The 22,688-nt window shown below is 27.6% G+C and overlaps 2 protein-coding genes across 5 annotated transcripts in view; one reads left to right on the forward strand and one right to left on the reverse strand.

Annotated features, from left to right (window-relative positions):
* Nucleotides 1-2,476: 2,476 nt before the first annotated feature.
* On the reverse strand, nt 2,477-12,084 carry LOC145186638 (kelch-like protein 2). Of its 2 annotated transcripts, XM_090095792.1 has the most exons (8): nt 11,898-12,084; nt 11,591-11,757; nt 9,906-10,081; nt 6,699-6,971; nt 6,192-6,499; nt 5,446-5,734; nt 3,243-3,471; nt 2,477-3,071 (listed from the first exon to the last, which is right to left on the reverse strand). In XM_090095792.1, exons 2-8 carry the CDS (start codon nt 11,754-11,756, stop codon nt 2,764-2,766), a joined length of 1,749 nt encoding a protein of 582 aa, XP_089951918.1. In that variant the 5' UTR covers nt 11,757; nt 11,898-12,084; the 3' UTR covers nt 2,477-2,763. The 2 variants fall into 2 exon arrangements, with proteins under 2 accessions (XP_089951918.1, XP_089951919.1); XM_090095793.1 differs by lacking the exons at nt 2,477-3,071; nt 3,243-3,471 and having other exon boundaries at nt 5,446-5,729; nt 11,898-12,073.
* A 4,572-nt stretch (nt 12,085-16,656) lies between these two features.
* Nucleotides 16,657-22,688, forward strand: part of LOC145186634 (inactive phospholipase C-like protein 2) — a 37,276-nt gene continuing 31,244 nt past the window's right edge. For 2 of the 3 annotated variants that reach the window (XR_016454943.1, XM_090095786.1), the window contains exons 1-3: nt 16,657-17,241; nt 17,501-17,647; nt 21,938-22,138. Coding sequence is in view for 2 of the 3 variants with exons in the window: in XM_090095786.1 (XP_089951912.1) it covers nt 16,887-17,241; nt 17,501-17,647; nt 21,938-22,138 (703 nt within the window). In the remaining variant the exon portion in view is untranslated. Of the gene's footprint in view, nt 17,242-17,500; nt 17,648-18,570; nt 18,687-19,020; nt 19,308-21,937; nt 22,139-22,688 lie in introns of those variants that run through there. The other variant, XM_090095787.1, reaches the window with a different exon arrangement.

Raw genomic sequence — 22,688 nt, forward strand, 5'->3', positions numbered from 1 at the left:
ATTACAGAATGGTTTGAATAGTATATATGATTACATGATTTTTCTACTTGATGAAAAAATTTTGAATTTCTCCTTCCTTCTCTTTTCTGAGATAATGCTTAAACACATACTAAACACACAAACACAAGCAAAAATGTTAGAAGATAAGTTTTTAACAAGGGATGCATAACAATCAGTTTAAGTTATGCAAAAAAGCAAGCAGTATTAATATATTTAAAAGAGAATTTCAATAGATAAAATCACAACAAGAAGATAAAATGTGAAAAGATAACCATCTAAATTTAATCTAATAATAAACCTGATACATAAAACCTGTTCAACTCAAAAAAACATTGAACATATAATTGAAAGGACCTTTTAAAACACTTGGTTGAGTAATCTTTAATAAAATTGCAAGGACCTTTTAAAACACTTGGTAAAGTAATCTTTAATAAAAATGTTAGATTACATCTGTTGTCTTCATGCCAAGTGAAGAACAGGGGCTTTTTACTGCATCACAAATCTTCAAAATTAATCTTCCTTCTGAAAGTATCGCTCTGCCACTGTTGCCTTATGGGAAAACTACTGTTAGTTTTCCTTCCGACGGAAATTTCAAAAAACTTATATTTATCTCAATGGAGGAAAAAATGATTCTGAATTCAAAGCATAGTTTAACTAATACTGAATTCAAAAGGTTTTTTTTGAATTCTGTCAAAAACATAAGACTTTAGTTTTATTTGGTTTTATTATGTATCTGACTTTATTTTTCTTTTAAGATAATTTTTTCTATCTTAAAAAAAAAGAAAGCGAAAAAGAAAGCCAGTTTTCAATATGATATATTTTCGAAGCTTTAGCATTTTTTCGCCGATTGTAAGTGTATACTTATTTATACACCATATTGGTATGTTTATTTATCAGTATCAAATTTTTTGTTCCCTGACGTTTTTTTGGTCGTTTCTTAATTTCTTCTTAATTTTTGACCTTTTCGGCTATTTTGTAGCTACTAAAAATAGTGGTTTTTGTAATTGCTAAAAATGGTCGAACTCGAAGTAACTCTATCCAATGTTTTCTTAATTTGGTGAAATTTTTATCACACTAATTTTGTAATAAAACGTATTCACACTAATTTTGTAATAAGCACACTAATTTTGTAATAAAACGTATAAATAAACGTATTTGTAATAAAACGTAATTTTGTAATAAAAAGTATTCAAATTCAAACACATAACCTAATAATTGATCAATATCTGACTTAAGGAAAAAATCGAGAAAAATTGGGAAAAGTTAAATTTAAAAATAGAACTGTTTATATCACAAAAGCAACGTTTGTTTAAAATAACAGAAAGTTCAAAAAGATAAGCAAAGAGCTTTGGGTACGAGTTACTTTAGATTCCATTGATCTGTAAAAGAAGAATGTTCAAGTAAATGTTTATTTTAAACCAAGCAGTAAATTGAAAATTGATTCTTTAACTGATACGTAAAAAAAAAGGTTTTTTACAAGTTTATTTTCTCACAAAAAAGTTAACAACTTTGAATAATCGTGTGGATGCTTCATAGGTTTTATACCTTGATAAATTTGGTTCACTTTAGTAGATTTAATTCTTCGACATTACAGTTAGCTTCAGAAACATTTTCTTTGTTCTTTTCCAAAAAAAAAAAGAATTCGAAATACCTTAGAATATCATCAAAACCACCTTCAAAAAAAAAGAAAAAAAAAACATCAAAACGATTTCCAACAGGGATATTTGCATTTTTTATTTGTCTTTCGAACTGTTTCACTTGCAAACCTTTATTGAAATGAAGAAGTAAGCGATAGCGAATTCAGTTGTCGAGCTTCATTTTCGACTAATGCGAATAGTTGCATTCTTTTGCCTTGTAGTTTTGTAGAAAATTTTAGACATATAATAGGACTCGATGCGTTTATACAAAACTAAATAAATCTTAAGAGGAATCTGTTAAAAGGAAATGCTAGAACTTTTTAAATACTTATTTTTACAGATCTTTAAGTAAAATTTAGAAACTTTGAATTTGAAATAATATAATAATGATATTAATAATAATAATAATAATAATAATAATAATAACCTATTCTATTTTTTTAGGCATAAGTTTTTAGGAAAAGTCTGCCACATTACGAATACGAGGAACTGGGCTATGATAAGAATACGAGGAACTGGGCTATGATTACGAATACGAGGAACTGGGCTATGATTACGAATACGAGGAACTGGGCTATGATTACGAATACGAGGAACTGGGCTATGATTACGAATACGAGGAACTGGGCTATGATAAGAGCGGAAGTAAACAATTTATCGAATGTAAAAAGTCCATAAATTTATATTTCAGAATTTGTAAGATTTTCATTCTTCGTTTAAGTGAAATTATGACAGTTGTAAATAATTAAAAAAATTTTTTTTTACATATTTAAAAAATATAAATTATAAAGTTAATATACAAAATTCTGCAGTTATATACATGGATCAAAAACTGGTACAGAAGGAACGGCATCTGCAACTCTATTTGTTTTTAATATGGCACCATTTGGTATATTAAGGATATAAAATTTTATAACTATATAAACACTCACCAAATACGCAACTTATAATTTTATATATAAATAAACTATAAAATTTAATAAATAGCTATCTACATAACGAGTGCCATTATTTAATTCAATATCGAATTTTATCAATTAACATAAGGTGAATCTGTTTATTTGGAAGAATAGGTAAATTAATTTTGGTAGCTCAAAATATCTGCAAAACTTGTAACCACAGTAAATCACAAAAAGTTGAGAAATTTCTCCATGACGACAACTCCTGAATAACTTCTACCCATGCTCATTTGAGATGGAAGCATTGACCACTGGTCAGTTTTAAAACAATACATTTCTATTGAAGATAAGTTTATTGTACCGTCATCTCCTCCGACTACAAACAAAGTTCCATCGACGGCAGCAACACCAGCATTGCGTCTTGCAAATGACATGTCCGATACAGTAACCCATTTCTCTGTATCTGGATTATAGTATTCAACCGACTTGCGGACGTGAGGACCGTCATGACCACCAACAGCATACAAAAATCCATCTAATTAAAATTAAAATTTAAAAAAATGTTGTATTAATGTAATTGTTATGAAAATTTTGATATTGGCTTTTTCAAACAATATTAAAATTTTGATAGCAATAACATTAATACAACCTTTAGTTCTCCAAAAAAGAATTTGTAAAATTTTTTTAAAAACAACTGATGTTTTACCTAAAACACTGACCCCGGGGCCACTTCTTTTAACACTCATATCAGTCACAAAATGCCACTCATTTTTTACAGGGTCATATCGCTCAACAGAGGAAAGGCATTGGCGTGAAGCACCATCATACCCTCCAACAGCATAGAGGTAACCTTTTAAGACACCGATGCCTACAGAGCTACGACGAACCCCCATGTTAGCTACCAAATGCCATTCATTCGTTATTGGATCATATACCTATAATATACAAACAACAACAACAAAAATCATAAACTGGCAAACAAAGGATAAAACGTCCTTAGCATAAAAAATCTTTTACTCCTAAAACTTATGAGCACAACTTGCAGATCAAAAGATTAATCTGAAGATAAGCAACACCTTTTTTGTTTGGTTTTTTGTTTATTGAGAAAGTTGAAAAACGGATCTTAAATAAAAACCATTTATTAACAAAGGAGCTCATGAAGCAATCAAATTTTTTCAAAATTCTTCAAAAGTGAAGCTCAATTATTTTGGGCAAATATTACATAGGTATTTTATAGTGCTGGATCATCTGAATGAGTCTTAGCATCTCTACCTTATTCTTTGTAATTGATTGAGCATTGCTGTCAGTGATCAAACACTGCTTCCAATTCTGAACCTCAATTTTTATTACAGTATTTTCAGTCATATGAGCATTATCAAGCACCACCACAGCTTGCCTATTTTGAACAAAGCCTCTAAAATGAGGGCTGAAAAATGAGGGCTGAAAAATCGGCATATAATCCTGATTAATATAGATACTCAGGGATGGTGAAAAAAATTTACTATTTTAACAAAGTTAAAATAGAATTAGTTAGGGTGCAGCATAGAAATAGATCCAAATATTTTTAAGAAGTGCAACTTTTTTTACTAGAAAGGTGCACCATGTAAAACACTTTTGGAGCTTATTTAAAGTTTGTATCTTAAAAAACTACATTCTAATTAGAATCTAGCCTGGCAGACCAGAAATTTAGTAAGATTTAGGAACTGTCAGTTTTGTTTAAATATAAGATCTTGCATCTACCTTGAACAAAGCTTCTGCTTCTTATTTGATTAAATCTAATTTCAAGGAAACTTTTGTAAACAAAGAAAAAAAGGTTGGAATCAGGCTTTTCTAATTCCCCCATAAGCACTATCTCAAACAACACTATTGTTGCTCACTGCAACAATCTATCAGATTTCATATCTCAGGTTTGCTCAAAGTAAAAAATTGCACCTGGTTGTGTCATCTAACTTGAAATTGATGGAGGTGGAAATTTTTTAAAATTCATATGAGCACATTAGACTAAGAGACATTCTCAACAGCTAGCCAAAAGTTAAGGAACCTTCTCACAATATCATCTGCTAGTGAGTCTAGTGTCAAGCAGCAGCTTATTGTTTCATTTGCTGAAAATGTTTATGAAAATTACAAACACCTGAGCTCACTTCTTGCTCTCCTTGGGCCATTGCAAGAGCCATTTTTCATTTCTTCTGGCATAAAAGTTGCAAACATTCTGTGTGGAATTCAGTCCTACTGAAGTTTACATCCTTACTGCCAGTGTGACATCAATTCAGAAAATCTCACACTTTGCATCCAGATTTTAAATGCCACTCTAAAGCATTTCAGGAATCCTATTTGTCATTCCCAATCTAAGTGATTCAGTTATATGACTGAAAATAGTTCATATAGCTGAACCTGTTTTCTCTGCTTTTCTGTGCCACAAAGTCTCATTCTTTTTTTATCTACATAAAATGTATTTATCAACATAAAATGTGTACTCTATTTCAAATACCAACATTTTTATTGGTTGTTTTTTGGGACATGAAAAAATTTTAAGATACACATTTACAGTTAGATTTGGTAATGTCTAATTGCATAATCAGTCAAACTGCTATTTGATTACTTGCATATTCAGTGGTACTCATTTTCAACAGATCACATTTCAATTAAAAGGCAATAAATTAAGTTAAAAGTAGCAACATATTTGTACTTCCTGTGTAAAACAATTAAGTAGATCAAGAAATAAAATATAACGGTATTATCAGAAGGTTAAGTTTAACAATTATTTAAACTTTTGGTTATTATCTAAACTATATTTACTTTTTTGGTTTTATTATATTCATAGAAAAAACAAAAAACAAATTATAAGTCTGTTTTTTCTTTAAGACCTCATATTTCTCAATCTTTTTTTATATGCATTTGTTAAAAACTACCTCACAACTTGATAGCCCAGTTGTACCATCAAACCCTCCCACTGCATAGAGAAGTCCATTTAAAACTGCAACTCCAAGGGTGCTTCTTCTTGCCTCCATTGAGGTTACTGGACGCCATTCATCTTTTTGAGGATCATAAGAATCTACTGAGCGAACACGTAATGCCCCATTGAAACCTCCAGCTGCATAAATTATACCATTTAAAACAGCAACACCTGCTCGACACCGACGAGAGTTCATTTCAGCAGCATTGTACCAGCGCTCTAATTGCATGTCATAACATTCTACACTAATAAAAGATAAAAGATCCAATATCTTAATTTTTTAAAAGAGCCCTTATTACACCTTGATTAGCCGTATTAAGAGAATGGATACATATACTATTAGACTTAAAAAAAAGCTAAGAAATTGATTTTAATATTTATTAAACTAGTTAGATGATGGAACAGAACATGTCCATTTTGATTAGGGTCAACACTGTCAATCACAGCATAGATTGTATAAATTGCATTAAGCCAACTAAATTACAACATTTACAAAAATTAGAATGAAAAAAATAACTTAAGTTTTAAAACTAAAAGAAAATTCTAGAAAATGATTCCCATTAAAAATAAATATATGCAAAACATAATACAAAGGGCATATTCCGCAAAACTGAAAGTGAGGCCAGTTTAGAAAAATACACAAAATAAAAAACTGCACACAAAATAAAAGAAAAAAAACTAAATGATCCTTTTGAAACTAACCTGCGAATTGCTTTAGGTGCCTGACCTCCAATAACATACAAAACTTTAGGTATTCCTGGAGTCCGACTTCGTGTCCTAGGTGTTTCCAATAACAACCTTTGTAACCTTGGCAGCAAATGATACTTCATTGCCTCTATAAGAAAGTCTTTACAAGCAAAGCTTTTCTTAATCAATGGCTCTGCTGCAACTCGATCAACTAGATAATCACGCGCTAGTAGGGGCAATCTGACATGCTGCATGAGATCAGGTAAAAATTGATCCCTTTGAGAGGGATTATAATTTACCCAAGCAACAACAGATTCAAAGACCTGAAATAAAAGTTGATGTTGAAAAAGAACCTTTTAATTTGTTAAAGAAACAAAGAAATGCATGCACATATTGAGTTTCTTCAAAAAGCTTTTTAAAATGTTTAATAAACAATTCAGTTTCAAATTTTTATTTAAATTTCAAGATCAAGACATTTTTTGAATTAAAAATTGCAAAATAAATTAAAAAAAAAAATGTTACATTTTCTTCAGAAGGAACTGTAAGATGGTCACTTGATATAAAATTTATCACTTGCTGATTTTCTAGTTGTAAAAACTCCTCACTCGCAACAACCTCAGAGAAAAACTGCTCAATGTAAGAATGTGCTGCATTGACTAATTCTTTACAATTATGAACATCAGCGAAACGCAAGATTCCAAGACAATTTGTTGGATGTAGCTGAGCTTTTAAAAAGTCACAGCAAGCTGCTCGAACATCAGTGAGTTGTAACAAGCTAGCAGCTGGTAGAAGGGCCTAAACATTCATTTTGTATACGACATAAATTTTAAAAAGTTAATTGACACCAGTAAAAAAAAACTAATATCATGAAAAGATCCTGATTTGCTTTCAAACTAATACTTTTGTTGTGTAGTTATTATATAACAATTTTTACTTTAATATCCCAAGCAGATTCCACTATCATGTTTGGGGAGCAAACTGTAAGTTGCAGGCTTAATTTATTTTAAAGATAAATGTCTATCAGTCTGGCAAAAGAGACAAATAAAAAAACTTTCACATAAACTAATTTAAATTATGACAAACTTTGTAACACACATTTAAAATCTGTAGAGTCTACAGTTTTATAAAAAAAATCTGTAGAGTCTACAGTTTTATAAAAAATCTGTAGAGTCTACAGTTTTATAAAAAAATCTGTAGAGTCTACAGTTTTATAAAAAAATCTGTAGAGTCTACAGTTTTATAAAAAAATCTGTAGAGTCTACAGTTTTATAAAAAATCTGTAGAGTCTACAGTTTTATAAAAAACAGTTATACATTATAAAGTTATATCTTACAAAAACAAATATACATTACAATTATTTCTTATCAAAATAGTTGTAAATTACGAACATATCTTACAAAAACAGTTATACATTATAAACATATCTGACAAAAACAGTTATATTACAAACAAATCTTACAATGACTGATTGGTTAAACTAAACTTTTTAATCTTTTTTTAAAAAAAAAAACAAACAACTAACCATCAACAAATTTATTGAAAAATGGGAATCATAATTCATGTTTAGAAAAAATATTCAAAAAATATTTTTTTAATCTTTTATTACTTTAAAGACTGTTTTTATTTGTTATAGTAACTTAAAAAATACATAAAATTTATAACTTTTTTTTTCTTTTTTGTAATAATTGTAACTTTAACTTCTGTAGCAATATTTAACTGCTACAAATTTAACGAGTTCAACTAATGCTACACCAACAACAAGTTCAACTAATGCTACATCAACAACGAGTTCAACTAAAAACTGGCACCCTTACAACATTTAGCATTGGAAACCCAAATAATACATTCTAAGGACTAAAAATGGTGGTGCACAACATTACACTGCTGATAAATTACAGCAACTAATTTGCCAACTGAACTTTTGCACACTATCCTGTTTTTTTTTTGTTTTTTTTTAATGGAAAGAGTTCATTGTATACATCATACTACATTTTTTGTGAGCAACTGTCACAATATAGCAGTGTGGAGTACATAAAGTTATATGATCAAGGCATGAAAAAAGTATTCACCTTGCTAAATTTTGTAAAAATCATGCAAGGCGCTTCTTTGTATAGTGAGTCTCTTGCAGAGTAAAAAACAAGTAGAACTGTTAGATGCTAGTTGCTTTCAAACTGAATAGCTTATGTATTCAAACTATAGATATTAGGTAACGTATAATTATATTTTAATCAATAATAAGTTTCAAGATAGCACATCTAACTTTTAAAACAAAGGAAAGCAAGTGTTTTGCCACACATCTTTTTTATGCTAAGATAAAAACAAGAAATACTTTCCAACTGACTTCATTACAATTGGTTTTTAACCATTCTGCATTATGAGAGTATATATTTTAAGCATAAAAAAACAGTTAAAGAAACTTGGTTGCTTTTTAAACTATGATATTTCAAACAACATTTTATGATACAAGTTGCACTTTCAGTCTAAAACATGCTGTTTTACTGTTTTAAAACGCCCTTCATGCTATTAGCAAGTAATTTTGGGAACATATTTTAGATTCCAGCTCTTTACTAGTTTATTGGTTATGAATATTATAGATTTGTACTATATATATTTATAATAAAAGAAGTGAGCTTTAATTAGGCTCCTAGTTTTACTAAAAAAAAATTTAGTTTAAAATAATAAATGAATGTAAAGAAATGAATCAATATAAAAGGAGACCATTAAAAAAGTGTGCACATAACCCTTTCACCCGCTGGGTTGTTATATAACAACAAATTAAGCTTACCCAATTCAAATGGTGCATTCTAACTGATTGAAAACAATATTATTTTATAAATGAGAGTTGAAAAAGGCTGTAGAAAAAGTCTAATTTAACATTTCATAGTACCACTGTTATTTTGTAGATGATTTTTTATGAGTTATGTTACTTACAGAAAAATAATTGGTGCACGAAAGGGTTAAAGAGGTTTAAAAGAAATTGAAAAATGACAAGTTAGTTTGTCAAAATTGTAATTACCTAGCTTTTTTTGAGGGGCACCTTAAAAAAAGTGTTGTTTTTTTTTTCAGAATGGTAAGCATTATACATTCAAACTTTTTTTATAAAAGAATCTGTCAGGAAGTCCAATAGTGTTTTTGTTGGTATTTCAATGCCTTTCAATCATGTCTCAAAAAAAATTGGCAAAACAACAAAATAAAATGATTATACAAAACTTTTTAAAATAAGTGCTTATACTACATCTTATGTAATTCTTTATTAAGTACCCTCTTATTCTTCTTTTAAACTAATTTCTAAAAATTTCAAATTTAAGAAATTAAATTAATTTAAATTTTTAAAAAATTCAAACTAATTTAATTTCTTAAAAGATTGTTATTTGGGTTCTCCATGCTGAGAATTATAGGGGGGCCACTTTTTATAAATAACAGATAAATGTTTTTTTGATTTAGATTAAATAAATATAAGAAAATTATTAGAGCTGCATTTGTAAAAAAAAAAAAAATAAAATAAAAAAATTTCTGTTTTCAAGATCATATTTTCTCAAAATATTAGAAAATCAGAAAACAATATTTTTTAAATTGATGATAAGTGCTCTCATTCTCAATGATTTTGAAGTTGATTTTCATCATACTTACATTAGTGTGCATATTTATTAGAGTGCATATTTATTAGAGTGCATATTCAGAAAAACATAAATGAATTTAAAAAAGATATTAAAAAAAAGAATACTTCACTTGAACATTTTCTTCAGTGATTTTCACTTCTGCTGAGTAACAATAATCTATAAGGAGCTCTGAAGCTGATGCATCAACTTCTTTTAAAACTACACAATTTTGCTTACTTTCTGACATCTCACTTGTGAACATTGCATAGAAGTAAGGGCTGGATGAAGCAAGTATGGCTTTATGAGCTTAAAATAAAAAAGCTTAAATGTTTCAGCTTCAGATAGATGTACAGTCATTAAAAAATGCTTTTGGCCACTTGCTTTTGGCACACAAGAAATTTTACAACAGCCATGAAAAAAAATAAAAAACATCATGAGACTACTTATCCTGGTAGACCTGCTGAGATATGCTGAGAAGCAACTTTTTACTTAAAATTATGAATGATTAAATTTCATTAAAGGCACGCAGGAATTTTTGAATGAACAGATCTTTTACAAAATTTTGTAATTGCTCAAAAACTTTTTAATTGACTTTCAATACCACTTACTTCAGTTAGTCTAACAGTAGGTAAAATTTGAAACTATAACTTAAATACATCACTTAAAAGGTAGCCAACTAACATAGTAAGACATGTAGTACACATATTACAGCATGAGTTTAGACAGAATTATTTATAAAGACATAATTACACTAAATAAAATCTTTTCTATCATAAAACTTATTAGCAGTAAATTATGCATACTGACATAAGTTTAGCCAAACTCAAAATGGGTTAAATTAGGCATAAAAACCTTAGACTTTTATATATAAGTTTGAATAACAAAATCTAGGGAGCATCTTTTAGATAAAATATTTATGAGTCTGCTGCAGTGCGAAAAAGTCAAAAAGTGTCAAAAAGTATTAACAGCTATGAAATTGCTTCTATTGTCATGTAATAGTTAAACATGATATAAGGAATAAACTGTCTTTTAAAATTCTTTTTGTAAGCCTATATGGAGCTGCTGAAATTATTATATCTTTTTTCTCAAAGTATAGAAACATTTAATAAAAAACAACAACAATAAAATTCTACCTGGAACTAAAGAAAAATGCTTTTTTACTTACTACAACTCTTTAATGTTTTCTTACTAAAACCTAATAATTTCTAAAATTATTATTATTTTTTTTATTATCGTTATTATTATTATTATTATTATTATTATTATTATTATTATTATTATTATTATTTTGCATTCTGAAAAATGAAAAGATGTAGCAACATTATTGTTGAAACAAATGTTGAGAACAAGATTCTGAAGTCAAATGTTATTTATTTTTGACTTCACAATCTTGAAGCTTTTTAGGCAGTCACAAAGCATTTAAGGCAAGTATATTTTTAGAATCTTACAATGAAGAAAATATATCAAATATGCTCAGAAATTGAAAGAACAATTTTAAAAAATTCTGATAAATATAATTTATTAAATTTAAACAATTTAATTAATTATGTAAACGATACTCAATATCTTCTATTTTATTCACAATAACTTTTTATTTTTAAAAAGCACTTAGAAACTCTTTTTTCAAACTACTTTTCCCTATTTAATGAGTGTTATAGTTTATTTTATGTTATCCTAGTAAAAATATATCAAATAGATTAAAGACATTTGAAAGAGTTAACGGCACTAAATAAATCATTATTTATATAAGTACTTTTATATAATTTAAGATAATTAAATGATTACTAGGTAATAAATAAATTGTTTTTCACTGACCTTCAATAGACTTTTCACCCACACATATCGTGACATCACAAAGTAACTTCTGTTTCCACATTGTATAAAGCACATCAAATGAATTTGTGTGATGTAATGGATTCTTAAATACTGGCAAATTAAATCCAAAACAGCTGCCTGTAGATTTATGAGATAATAGTGCCATGCTAGGTATATATATATATATATATATATATATATATATATATATATATATATATATATATATATATATATATATATATATATATATATATATATATATATATATATATATATTAGAATAAAACAGTATTAAATAAATTACATTTCTTAAAAACTATTTTCTGGAACATGTAAAGCTGAGACTATGAAAGGTTCTTTAAATCATATTTTCAAGTTGAAGATAATGAAGTTACTTTTCTTTATATTCATTTCTACATGGAAACTATAAAAGGAATTGAGAAATCGCATATGGTTCAGGCAACTGAATGGCTAAAATTCACTGTTGGCATAATTCAGACCTAGTGAGACGATTTTTATTAAACGATTGTCTCATCACACAGTGGGACGGGCGTTAGTAAAACCCCCGAAAACTAAAGTTAGAAACCCATTTTAAAGTTCAACTAGCAATACTGCTATCTAATGATAAAGAACCTACTTTATTTCCCCCCCCCCCCCCTTTTTTTTATGTTTTAATGCAGCAACCATGTCCAAAAATGAAAAAAGAAACTTTTTCCTTTTAAAAAACAATTTAAAAAAAGCCTAAAAATCACAAAATCTTGATGATTATAAGGTATTTAAATTAACTTAGTGTATATAAGTGACTTTAAAACAAAACAAAACAAAACCAAAAAAAAAAACAGTCACATTTCGTTTAAAACAAAGGTTTGCTGCTTTATTACTAAAAAAATTAGATTTTTTTTACAAAAATCATTTATAGCCAAAAATTCGAATTAATAAATTTTTGATTTAGATGCGGTAGGATGCGTTTACATAAAATCTCTCTAATCTATGACATGCATTTTAAAGGATATTCAAAAAAATTAACTGCTCGTTTAGCCAGAAATTAGATTCTAATGTTAATCCAGTATGCCCCATATCTTTTTTTTTTTTTTTTTTTTTTTTTTTGTTATTTTAAATAAAAGACAAAAATTTAATTTAATGTAAAATGTTGTAAAACAAAAACGGGCTTTTACTCTACTTTTCATATGTAGATGAGATGCGTGGCATGCCTCCTTCATATTTCTTACCGAATTGAGTTACAGGAGTGTTGGGTAAGAAGATAACTTTTCTGCAGTAAAAGAAGTTTTGGAAATCAATGAAAAAGGATTTACAACATTTATTGTATAGTTTTATAGAATATAGAAATAGACCCGCTAATATATTGTCAGATAATAACCAAATTGTATGTAAAGAAGTATTAATAGAATAACATTTCTAGGCTGTCCATAAGATGTTGATAGATAGTCACCAGGTTTTACAAATGAAGGCTCTTCCTAATTGATCTTTTTTAGAAGAACTTTTTTTAGAAGAACAAAATTTCAGGGAAAAATTCTCCCGGTAGATGTCTAGGATAGAAACCAAACACCAAATTGGAATTAGATGAAATGATGCTGCAATATTTTCTTATCCAACCACGGAAATAGCTAATTATGCAATTGCGAAATATGTTCCTCTACACCAAATCTAGCTTTATGAAACCTACCATAACAAAAATGGCAAAAAATTTTCAACTGGCATTAAAAGTTTGAAAACCATAAATTATGTATTTAAATAAGGTAAGTATGGGTATTAAGGCCCGGCTGGTAATAAGGCCCACTAATCCAAAGTTAGGGAAAAAATAAATTGTGAAACTTTTTTTCGACATTAAAATATTAGAGTTATCTGGATTTATCACTGGCAGTAAAAAAAAATCAGCATTTCTTTACCGCGCATTCGACAAAGGTGGGCCTTAATACCCATACTTACCTTAAAGTTTCTCGTGTAAATTTTCACTTAATATTAAAAGAGATGATTTTTGAACGGAAAATTATAAAAATTATAAAATTATTATCTGTCAGATAAATTTTCATTCTCAAATGTTAGGAAGAGAATTTTGTTGCAGCAGCCTTCATATGAATAATATTGATAGGTCTAGTGATAAAGTTTATTTGAAATTCATAACATTCAACAAAAATTGTACCAGGTGATCGACTATGAGCAGCATTCGCCTCTGATAGAGAAATTTTTAGAAACTTTTGTCCAGCATCTGCTATGATTTTAACAAAGAGGAGAAAATTTTTTAATATAAATGTTTCTTTGTTTTTTTTGAAAGTTTTGGCAAATAAAGTTTCTTAATAGAGATTTCGTTCGAAACCGCATTGTGCACTTAGTTCCGTTTTGAAAATGATTACGGCGAAAAACACTCTCACTAATCTTTATGCTCATTAATTTTAAAGTTTTTAAATATTCTGATTGGGGAGAAATTTTATATGATAGTTATACCTGTTACGTTTACAGTAACTGTCTACCTAGTTTTTGCTCTAGCGAGTGGGGAAGATTTAATTTAGGCTCCAGTCCATAACTCAATCACTAACAAAAGATTTAACAGTTTTTCAAAAGACGCAAAGAAAGTTTAAAAAATTTTAAGAATTATTTTTATTAATGTGAAATGGTTCTGGTATGATAATTATCTTTTTATAATTAGACAATTTAAATAAAACATAAAAACTGAAATGTTGACTAATTATATAGTAACCTCTGAGCATCGGCATCTATTAGTCAATATATGAGAAGTAAAGTAAAATATGAGTGGTAAAGTAAAACATGGTTTGAATAAAGATAAAACCATATTTTAAACCGGTTATGACTTTTAAGCACAACCGGTTTAGTTAGGTTCTCATAAGTTCGTATTGAATAGGAGTTCGTATTGAATAGGAGTTTCCTAATCTTAATTACTCTAAATCTTCTTTCCACAAAATACCGATGTTTGTCATTTTCGTCATTTTAATACTCTTGATTACTGACCAGTTCTTCATTCGCTGTTTTTATAAAACATCTTATTTGCATAAAAATGTTACTTAAATTCTTTCTATCTTTAGACATTTTTAAAGAAATCTTTAAGGTTCATAAGTTGTTAAATAAAAAGTTAAGATTGAAATTTTAGTTAGAATAAGACAGATTAACGAACGTTAGAGAGCTCAGAGTGATATTAATCATCTTACGTATAAAAATCGTAAAAAAAAAAAACTCCTGTAAAAATGTTTATTTCAAATCAAAGATAGCCAAGTTCAATTTAAAAAGAAAATTATTTTTCCTTTTTAAGTTAAATTTATGAAAATAAATAAATTTTATTTATTTTCTGTTTAAGTAAATTACCGTTAATTTTCCTTGGAAAACATTTTCAAAAGATTAAACATAAAAAAAAAACAAACAACCATAAAAGTAAGCGTTTTGGAGCAATCGTTTACAACAGGATAATTTTATATTGAATTTTCTATTAGCTTCACATTACAGATCGGAACGTTTTAGCATTCTATTAGCTTCACATTACAGATCGAAATGTTTTAGCATTCTATTAGCTTCACATTACAGATCGAAACGTTTTAGCATTCTATTAGCTTCACATTACAGATCGAAACGTTTTAGCATTCTATTAGCTTCACGTTACTGATCGGAACGTTTTAGCATTCTATTAGCTTCACGTTACTGATCGGAACGTTTTAGCATTCTATTAGCTTCACATAACAGATCGGAACGCAAAGAACTTTTACTTCCAACTTTGGATTCTAGGTTCTCCTCTTCAAATGTCTGATATGCCTCTAAAGTATAGTTTGTCTGAAATCTCTTTCGCTTTGTAATCTTTGCCTTACATCTTTCTTGCCTTTTTTTTTTGTCTTTCATAAATTAGGAAATATTACATATTTTTATAATTTTCGATAAAGAAATAACGCATAGAAAATTTTTGTAAGGCATGTTGCGACGATGTCTTAAAGGTGCGGTAATGTCAGAATTGGTTCTCAAATTTTCTTTCTGTTTGTTTTGATATAAAAAAATAGTAAAATAGCTCAGAAATGCGATGTTTGATTACGAAAAAATAAAAATAGTACCAAGTATGAAACTGAAGCAGCAAATTATAGCCATTGAAATGGTTGTTAAAATTGACACTAGAATAGTTAAACCCATTAGAGCCATTAAAATCTTAAGCAACTTTTTTAAAACAAACAAAATTTTGTTTAAAACGATAAATAGTTTGATTTAGATTTTTATTAAAGTATTCATCAACGATTGTGTTAAGCGTTAAATACTATAACACTATGGTTACAGATTTCAGGGTTCTTAAAACAACAGTAGCATAATTATATATCTATATCTAATAGGTATAGATATATAGATAGATATAGATATATATTATTATATATTATATAAAACATGCACGACTTTATTCTTTAAGACTTTAGACCAGTTATTTCCTAATTTCTTAACCTAATGTAATAATAAAACACAACGTTGTAGAATTTTGTGTATAGAGAATATATTCGATATATATGATATATAAATCAAATAATCAGGTAGTAAAAAAGAAAATCAAACTAATGTTATTCGAACAAGATTTAACCTCACAACGCGCACACTCAAATTAACCTAAGGTCGAAACTTTTTGTATAACTATAACAATCCCAATTGGAATTAACTCCAGTGATTTAATAAATAAAATCTTTATTTTTCATAGTTATAACTTTTTATTTCTTTGTTTTTATTGTATTACGCAAAAATATAGTTTACTAGATAAAACATTCAATAAAAAAGAAAAAAAAAAAAATTTGATTGTGAAGAGGTTAATTAATCTGATCTTTATAATTTTAAATGTTTCAAAAGTAAAATTAATAATTTGAAAGGAACTATTGAGTTTGATGGTGCCTTATACTTGAGGTCTAATTTTTCAATAACAAAAGTCGATGAGAAACATTTTCTAATAAACATATAAAATAATTATTGCATCCTACACTTAATTTAAATCAAAATGTTTGGAAATGCAACAAATGAAAAGATTCATACCGTGAATATTTTAGAATAATTAATTTACTAGATATTAATAAATAATTGATTAATATCATGCTACAAAAAGCGCTTAAAAGTAAAAAAATGTTTTTAAAGTCTTCTGTAGGACTTAACATCTTTCCTGTTTTTAGCTTCTTCACTTAATAAAGCTAATTAATTTTGCATAAAAGTGAAAACAAAGAAAATAACAAAATTAGCAAAAAAGAATTGTTTTTTTTTAAAAAAGAAGAAAGTTGGACTGAGTGCCAACGCGGTTCGTAAGATTCAAAACAAGATGGCTTCGAAATGCAGCTCAGTTACTACAACTTGTTATCATAAACTACCTGATGCATTAGCCGAAATAAATGAAAACTGTACCAAAAGCGGAATAATTAACGAGGTTTTACAAGATGATGTTTTTTCTGATAGTACTAAAACCGATTTTTCTGACGAAAATAATTTGAAGTTAAGGTCAAAAAGTGACTCTATTATTGGTGGAGAAGGTGAGCACACCAATCAAAGTTTGGAAAAGAATGTGCTTCGTAAACGCAGTGTCTTAAAACGAACTGATTCAAATAAGCCAAAACCTGTTTTTCAAAAAAGAGTTTCTTTTTCATCTGTTGAAGAAACTAAAAGAAGAATTTCTAATGGTATTTTTAAGTATTAGCTTGAAATTAATATATATCTATTTCTCTCTCTCTCTCACTCTCTCTCTCTCTCTCACTCTCTCCTCTCTCTCTCTCTCTCTCTCTCTCTCTATATATATATATATATATATATATATATATATATATATATATATATATATATATATATATATATATATATATATATATATATATATATATATATATATGCTGTAATTTTTAAAAAGATATTGATTTCAAGTTTTGAATACTTTCTTTTAAGCTACGGACTGCTTTACATTTATGCAAATGGGTACTGAGTTTTTAAAGCTGCGACTCGGCAGAGAGTATCAGCGAAAATATCATCTAGATCATGATCTTGAATACTTACATTGGAGACCTTCTTCCAAGAAACCAGACAAAGCTGTTTGTATGTACTACTTTGCTACTTTTTATTTAAAATTTGTTTTAGTCAGAGTAGAAAGTTTTCTTATTGTAGTTGTAAATCAAATTTATTTTATGACTATTGTTATTTTAATGCTATTAAAAAAGTTTTTCTCACTTAACACTAGTGTGCCCATCAAATAAATACTTTGATTTATTGACCTCAAAATGTTTGTGGCTAAGTAATCTTAAAAAAGTGAATGTAGCAATTTATTTTGATTTTAACTAGTGAATGACCAAAACTATTATCTTATCTATATAAAATTTATGAAGTCATAAAATTTAGAGCTTATATAACAATACCAATAGTTAATCAAAGGCAATGCTTGTATTTTTATTGGTATTGGCACAGGAAGTATTTTCATAATTTTAATAGAATCATTAGTAAAAATTTTCTTAAGATGTTCTTTTTCTAGTTTTAAGATATTTTTAATTTTGACAAAGAAATCTACCAGTATTTCAGTTGAAACTAATATATTTTTTCATCAATTTTAACAAGGATGGAAAAGGTAATTTTATTTATTTAAAAGCAAGATATCAATTGTTATTTTTAGGGGGTTCATAATAAAAATATTTTTCTTGGTATATTTCATTAGATTTATAAGATTTGATTGCATGAGCAATCTTAAATTTTCAACCAATAAAAACTTAAGATTGCTTATACCAATAAATCTTATAAATATTGTTTTTTAAAATAATGAAGTGATTTTCTGCCTTTTTATAGTGAAAAAAAAACCTGTTCATCAAACTATTGAAAAAAAGAAAAAAAATTCTACTCATCTTTAAGTTAAAGTATATTGTTACTTTTAACAAAATATATTTAAAAAAAAAAGTCTTAAAACTATTTAATTACTAAAAACCTTAAAATGTATACTTTTTGATTATTTGGTTTGTTATTTAAAAAAAAAGTGCAGCAAGATGCAGCTATTGCAATCAAGATGTTACTGAAATGTATGATATACCAAAGTTATGAAGCATTTGTAGTGAAAGCATGCAGTCATTTGAGCAGTGCAAGAAAAGCTGAAGTGTGTAGTTTTTTTTAAATATTTAGTAAACAAATTCCAATTTGCAATATGTAATTAATAGAAGAAACTTATTGTTTTACTTTTATACTGTTTGGAGTTTAAAGTTTTAAGTTAAAGAATGTAAATTATTTTTACATTGGATTGAACATTTAGCATCATATTTTGGTTTCTTCACTACCATGTTTTATAATACAGATAAGATTTGTTTACTGAGGTTTAAGTAAGTTATGTTTATGGAGTATGAAGTTGCAACTAAAGTCAATTTTGTCAACTTAAAATATTTTAAGCTGAAAATATTACCAAGCTAACTTTTCATTACACTTTTTGTTTTTAGTAGTTTTGTTTCTATGGGCAATTCAAAGTCCACTACTGACTACTCTCATTTGTGTCAAGCACTCTTACGCTGATGTCATAGGAATTCTGATAAAGATTGAGTTGCAGATAAAATTGATTTGAATAAAAAAATGGTGCAACTTTTTAATTATAATCCATTCTTGATATTCTTTTGAAGTCTTCATTTTACATCGATGATTTGTTAATAAAGAAGTCAATAATGTGGAGACATTAGATGATAATATTGTTTGGGGTGATCTTGATACTATTCATGATGGCCAAGCATGAGTAAGTGTTGCATCTTTCATTTGGCCTACTTTGCATACATCCTACAGATTACAAGACAATTTAGACAAAGTAAATACAACCAAAGGATACAATATTAAAGCAGCAATAAAAAATTCTTAAAGATAGTTAATGCTTGTTTAGTGCACAGTTTGGAGAGCTGTTTAAGCTGAAATTTAAGATTGGTTATTTGATACCTGTATCCAGCTTCGGCATATGTGCAGCTCCAATCAGTGATTAATCTTGACCATATAAAGCTAGAATTTGTTTTGCACTTGGGGATTCTCAATCACCTTATGATACTGGTTTGTAATATGACCATCTAGAAGAAATTTGTCAAGATATTAACTTTTTTTTATGACAAATAATGTCAAGAAAGTTGATAAGTACCATGATTTACCTTGCTTCATTTGTTTTTGGGCTATTAAGACCTTTTTTTAATTTCAAGAATTTGAGCCCTCGTGACTTAATGTTGTTTTAGAAAATCCACAAAATACTATAGTTTAAAAAAAGCCTTAAAAAATTGGATTCAAGCATATAATACTATATATACAAGCTTGTTGGGGGCAAGCTAGAAATTTATTAGAGGATAATCAGTTTCTACAAGTGAAACAAAAACTCATGAACTAAGAATGTTAAAATACTTTGTTTAGCATTCTTAGTTTAGGAGATTTTGTTTCACAACAAAATGTTTGTTTTGTAATACAGATTCACTATCAATCTAAGGACAAAAAATCACTAGAAAAAAAGGTGAAGTGATCTTAGTTGCAACAAGGTTATAGTTTTATTGTTATACTGAACTAGAGAATTTTTAGAGTAGTCTTTAAACTAATAAAAACTATGTAGCTTAAAGACCTTATTTTTAAATATAATTGAATTTATACTTTTCCATAGATCTCCATTAAGGCTTTTCTTATTGTAAATGATTAAGAAAGCACTGTCATAAACTGTTGTTAGCAATTGATTTTTATATAATTCCTAAGTTATAACACATATTATTAATTTTTTAATTACAAAACTTTTTAACTTTCTCAAATAAGGGCTGAGTTTTGCTTTTTGAACATTCGGCAAACATATAACAGATCATATGTATTCAGAGATACATGTCAATGAAAAAATTTTAAGAAAGTTGAAAAATTGATTTTAAAAGTCAACCTAAACATCATTTAATAGTGATAAACCAATTAGAGACTTTGTTAAAGTTCTTTTATGTTTGTTTTGACAAGATAGTAAACATTTAAATTTATACTAACAGGTCATTCTCTATCAAAAGGATCAAATTTTCAAAAAGTCTTACAAGGACCAACTCAAGTTTTGATCAAACTGGTTGGAGTGGTGTATTCCTGTGATTGCATCAAAGTTTCCATTAGACTTTTTGTAGACATTTTAAAAAATTAAATTATCGTGTTATTTGCTAAAAACTCAAAGTAAAAGTTATTACCTTGCCAAAAATATAAACCTTGCAAGTTATTGGATTTTGTTGATTATATAAAATTGGATTTTTTATAATACAGCTGCTTACTTGCATAATGCAATTGCTGGATACTTATATAATGCAGCTGATTACTTGCATAATGCAGCTGCTTATTTACTAAAGACAGATGATAATAAAAACCTAGCAGTAATTTTCAACTTAACAAAGATCTGTAAATCAGAGAATTGCATAAGCAAACTGGAATAATGTCAATACTCAATAAAAAAAACAGTTAAAAAAAAGGAGTTAATTAGAAAAGTTTTGAAGGAAAAAATTGTCTCAAGAAAAAAGATTTTTTCTTAAAGTTGATGGTGTGAAGTTGTTTCTAAAAATAACTACTTTTAATTAAAGAACTTTCAAAAATATATTTTTTCCTAAACTTGGATTTTCAAAATTTTTTTAACTAAAATATGGGTTTTGATTTGCTTTTCATTTTGTAAATTATGTTGTTTATCTTTAAACTGATAAAACTAAAGCTTCTAAAATTTCAATACTTGACATTTCACGTTAAATAAAAAGTTGTAAAATATTTAGTTTTTTATATATTTGTAAAATTCAAAAAAGGCTTTGATTTTGGTGCTGTAACCATGATAACCCATTATCTTTAGATATTCTCTTACACATCTACTGTCTTACACATCTTCTGTTAAAAAATTACATAATTTTATGTTTTTTGCTAACATTTACAAATTTCTAAATATTTTCTTTTTTTTAAAAAAACTAAGCCTAATTACGGAAAAATGTGAATATTCAGATTTTAAGTTTTTTACTCACCTTAAAGTATTCACAGAGTACTTACTAGCTTGGAAAAATTTTAAATTATATAGTACTTACTAACTTGGAAAAACTATAATATGTAAATAATTTGTTTCAGAGTTATTAACCTCTGATAATGAAGAAATAAGAAAAATTCTTTGTTTGTTTGAAGAGTGAAACTTTATATTTCTCAAGTACATAAGATATTGAGCTGAAATTTTCAGGATTTACTTATCTAAATGATGAACATCACACCAACAAATTTTATCAAAATCAAAGGTGGTCTTTTTGGGGACACTATTCTGCTTGGCATAAAATGACCCTAATGATTTAGTGCTTAAAAGATGTAACAAATGTTAAATCTTTTTAGCTTACATTAAACTGTTAATTGTTTCTACTTTAGTACCAGTGGATATTTTGTATGAAGTTCGAGCCGGAAAAAACACAACAATATTTAAAGAGCAAGGTAGTGCATATTCTGAAGATTGTTGTTTTTCGTTGATATGTGGACCAAACTATGACTCTATTGACCTTGTGGCAAAGACCTCTGAAGAAGCAAGTATTTGGATTACTGGCATGAGATTACTGTTGACACATCATTTAGGTTAGAATGATGGAACTATTTTAGTATTTACTTTTTTATATTCTTTTTTTAAATAGAATCATTAATAGAAATTCTCCTAAAGATGTTCTTTTTCTAATTTCAAGATATTTTTAGGGTAAACACTAAATATCACAAATTTCATGCATTTACTTGTTTGTATAAATGTTTTTGGACAATCTTGCCTAGCTTTATTCAATATTGATATATTACATATCAGGGTGTTAGCCAGGGTTTGTTTCCATTTCCCTAGCCTCCACATCATGAATGCACAAGCAGAGAAAATATATTAGTTATGAAGATCCTAGACTGCTGGAAAATGGAAAATACATTCTCTTGTCTTAACAAAAGTAAAGGTGACAAGTGATATTTCAAGTTAAAATCATTCTGTATACAATCATCTTCTGTGTATTATTTTTGTGACACACAACTTATGTTTTCACCTTATGACCAATTGAAAATACATTTAAGTTAATGACTGTAACTCTCAGAAATTTCATTTAACTTTAGAAAACAGTTTCATTCAAACTGTTTTACTTATAATATGATAACA

Source organism: Hydra viridissima, unplaced genomic scaffold (assembly GCF_058129835.1).
Source record: "Hydra viridissima isolate aposymbiotic clone 2 unplaced genomic scaffold, HvirCarnegie_v1 scaffold_8, whole genome shotgun sequence".
In the NCBI taxonomy this organism is placed as follows: domain Eukaryota; kingdom Metazoa; phylum Cnidaria; class Hydrozoa; order Anthoathecata; family Hydridae; genus Hydra; species Hydra viridissima.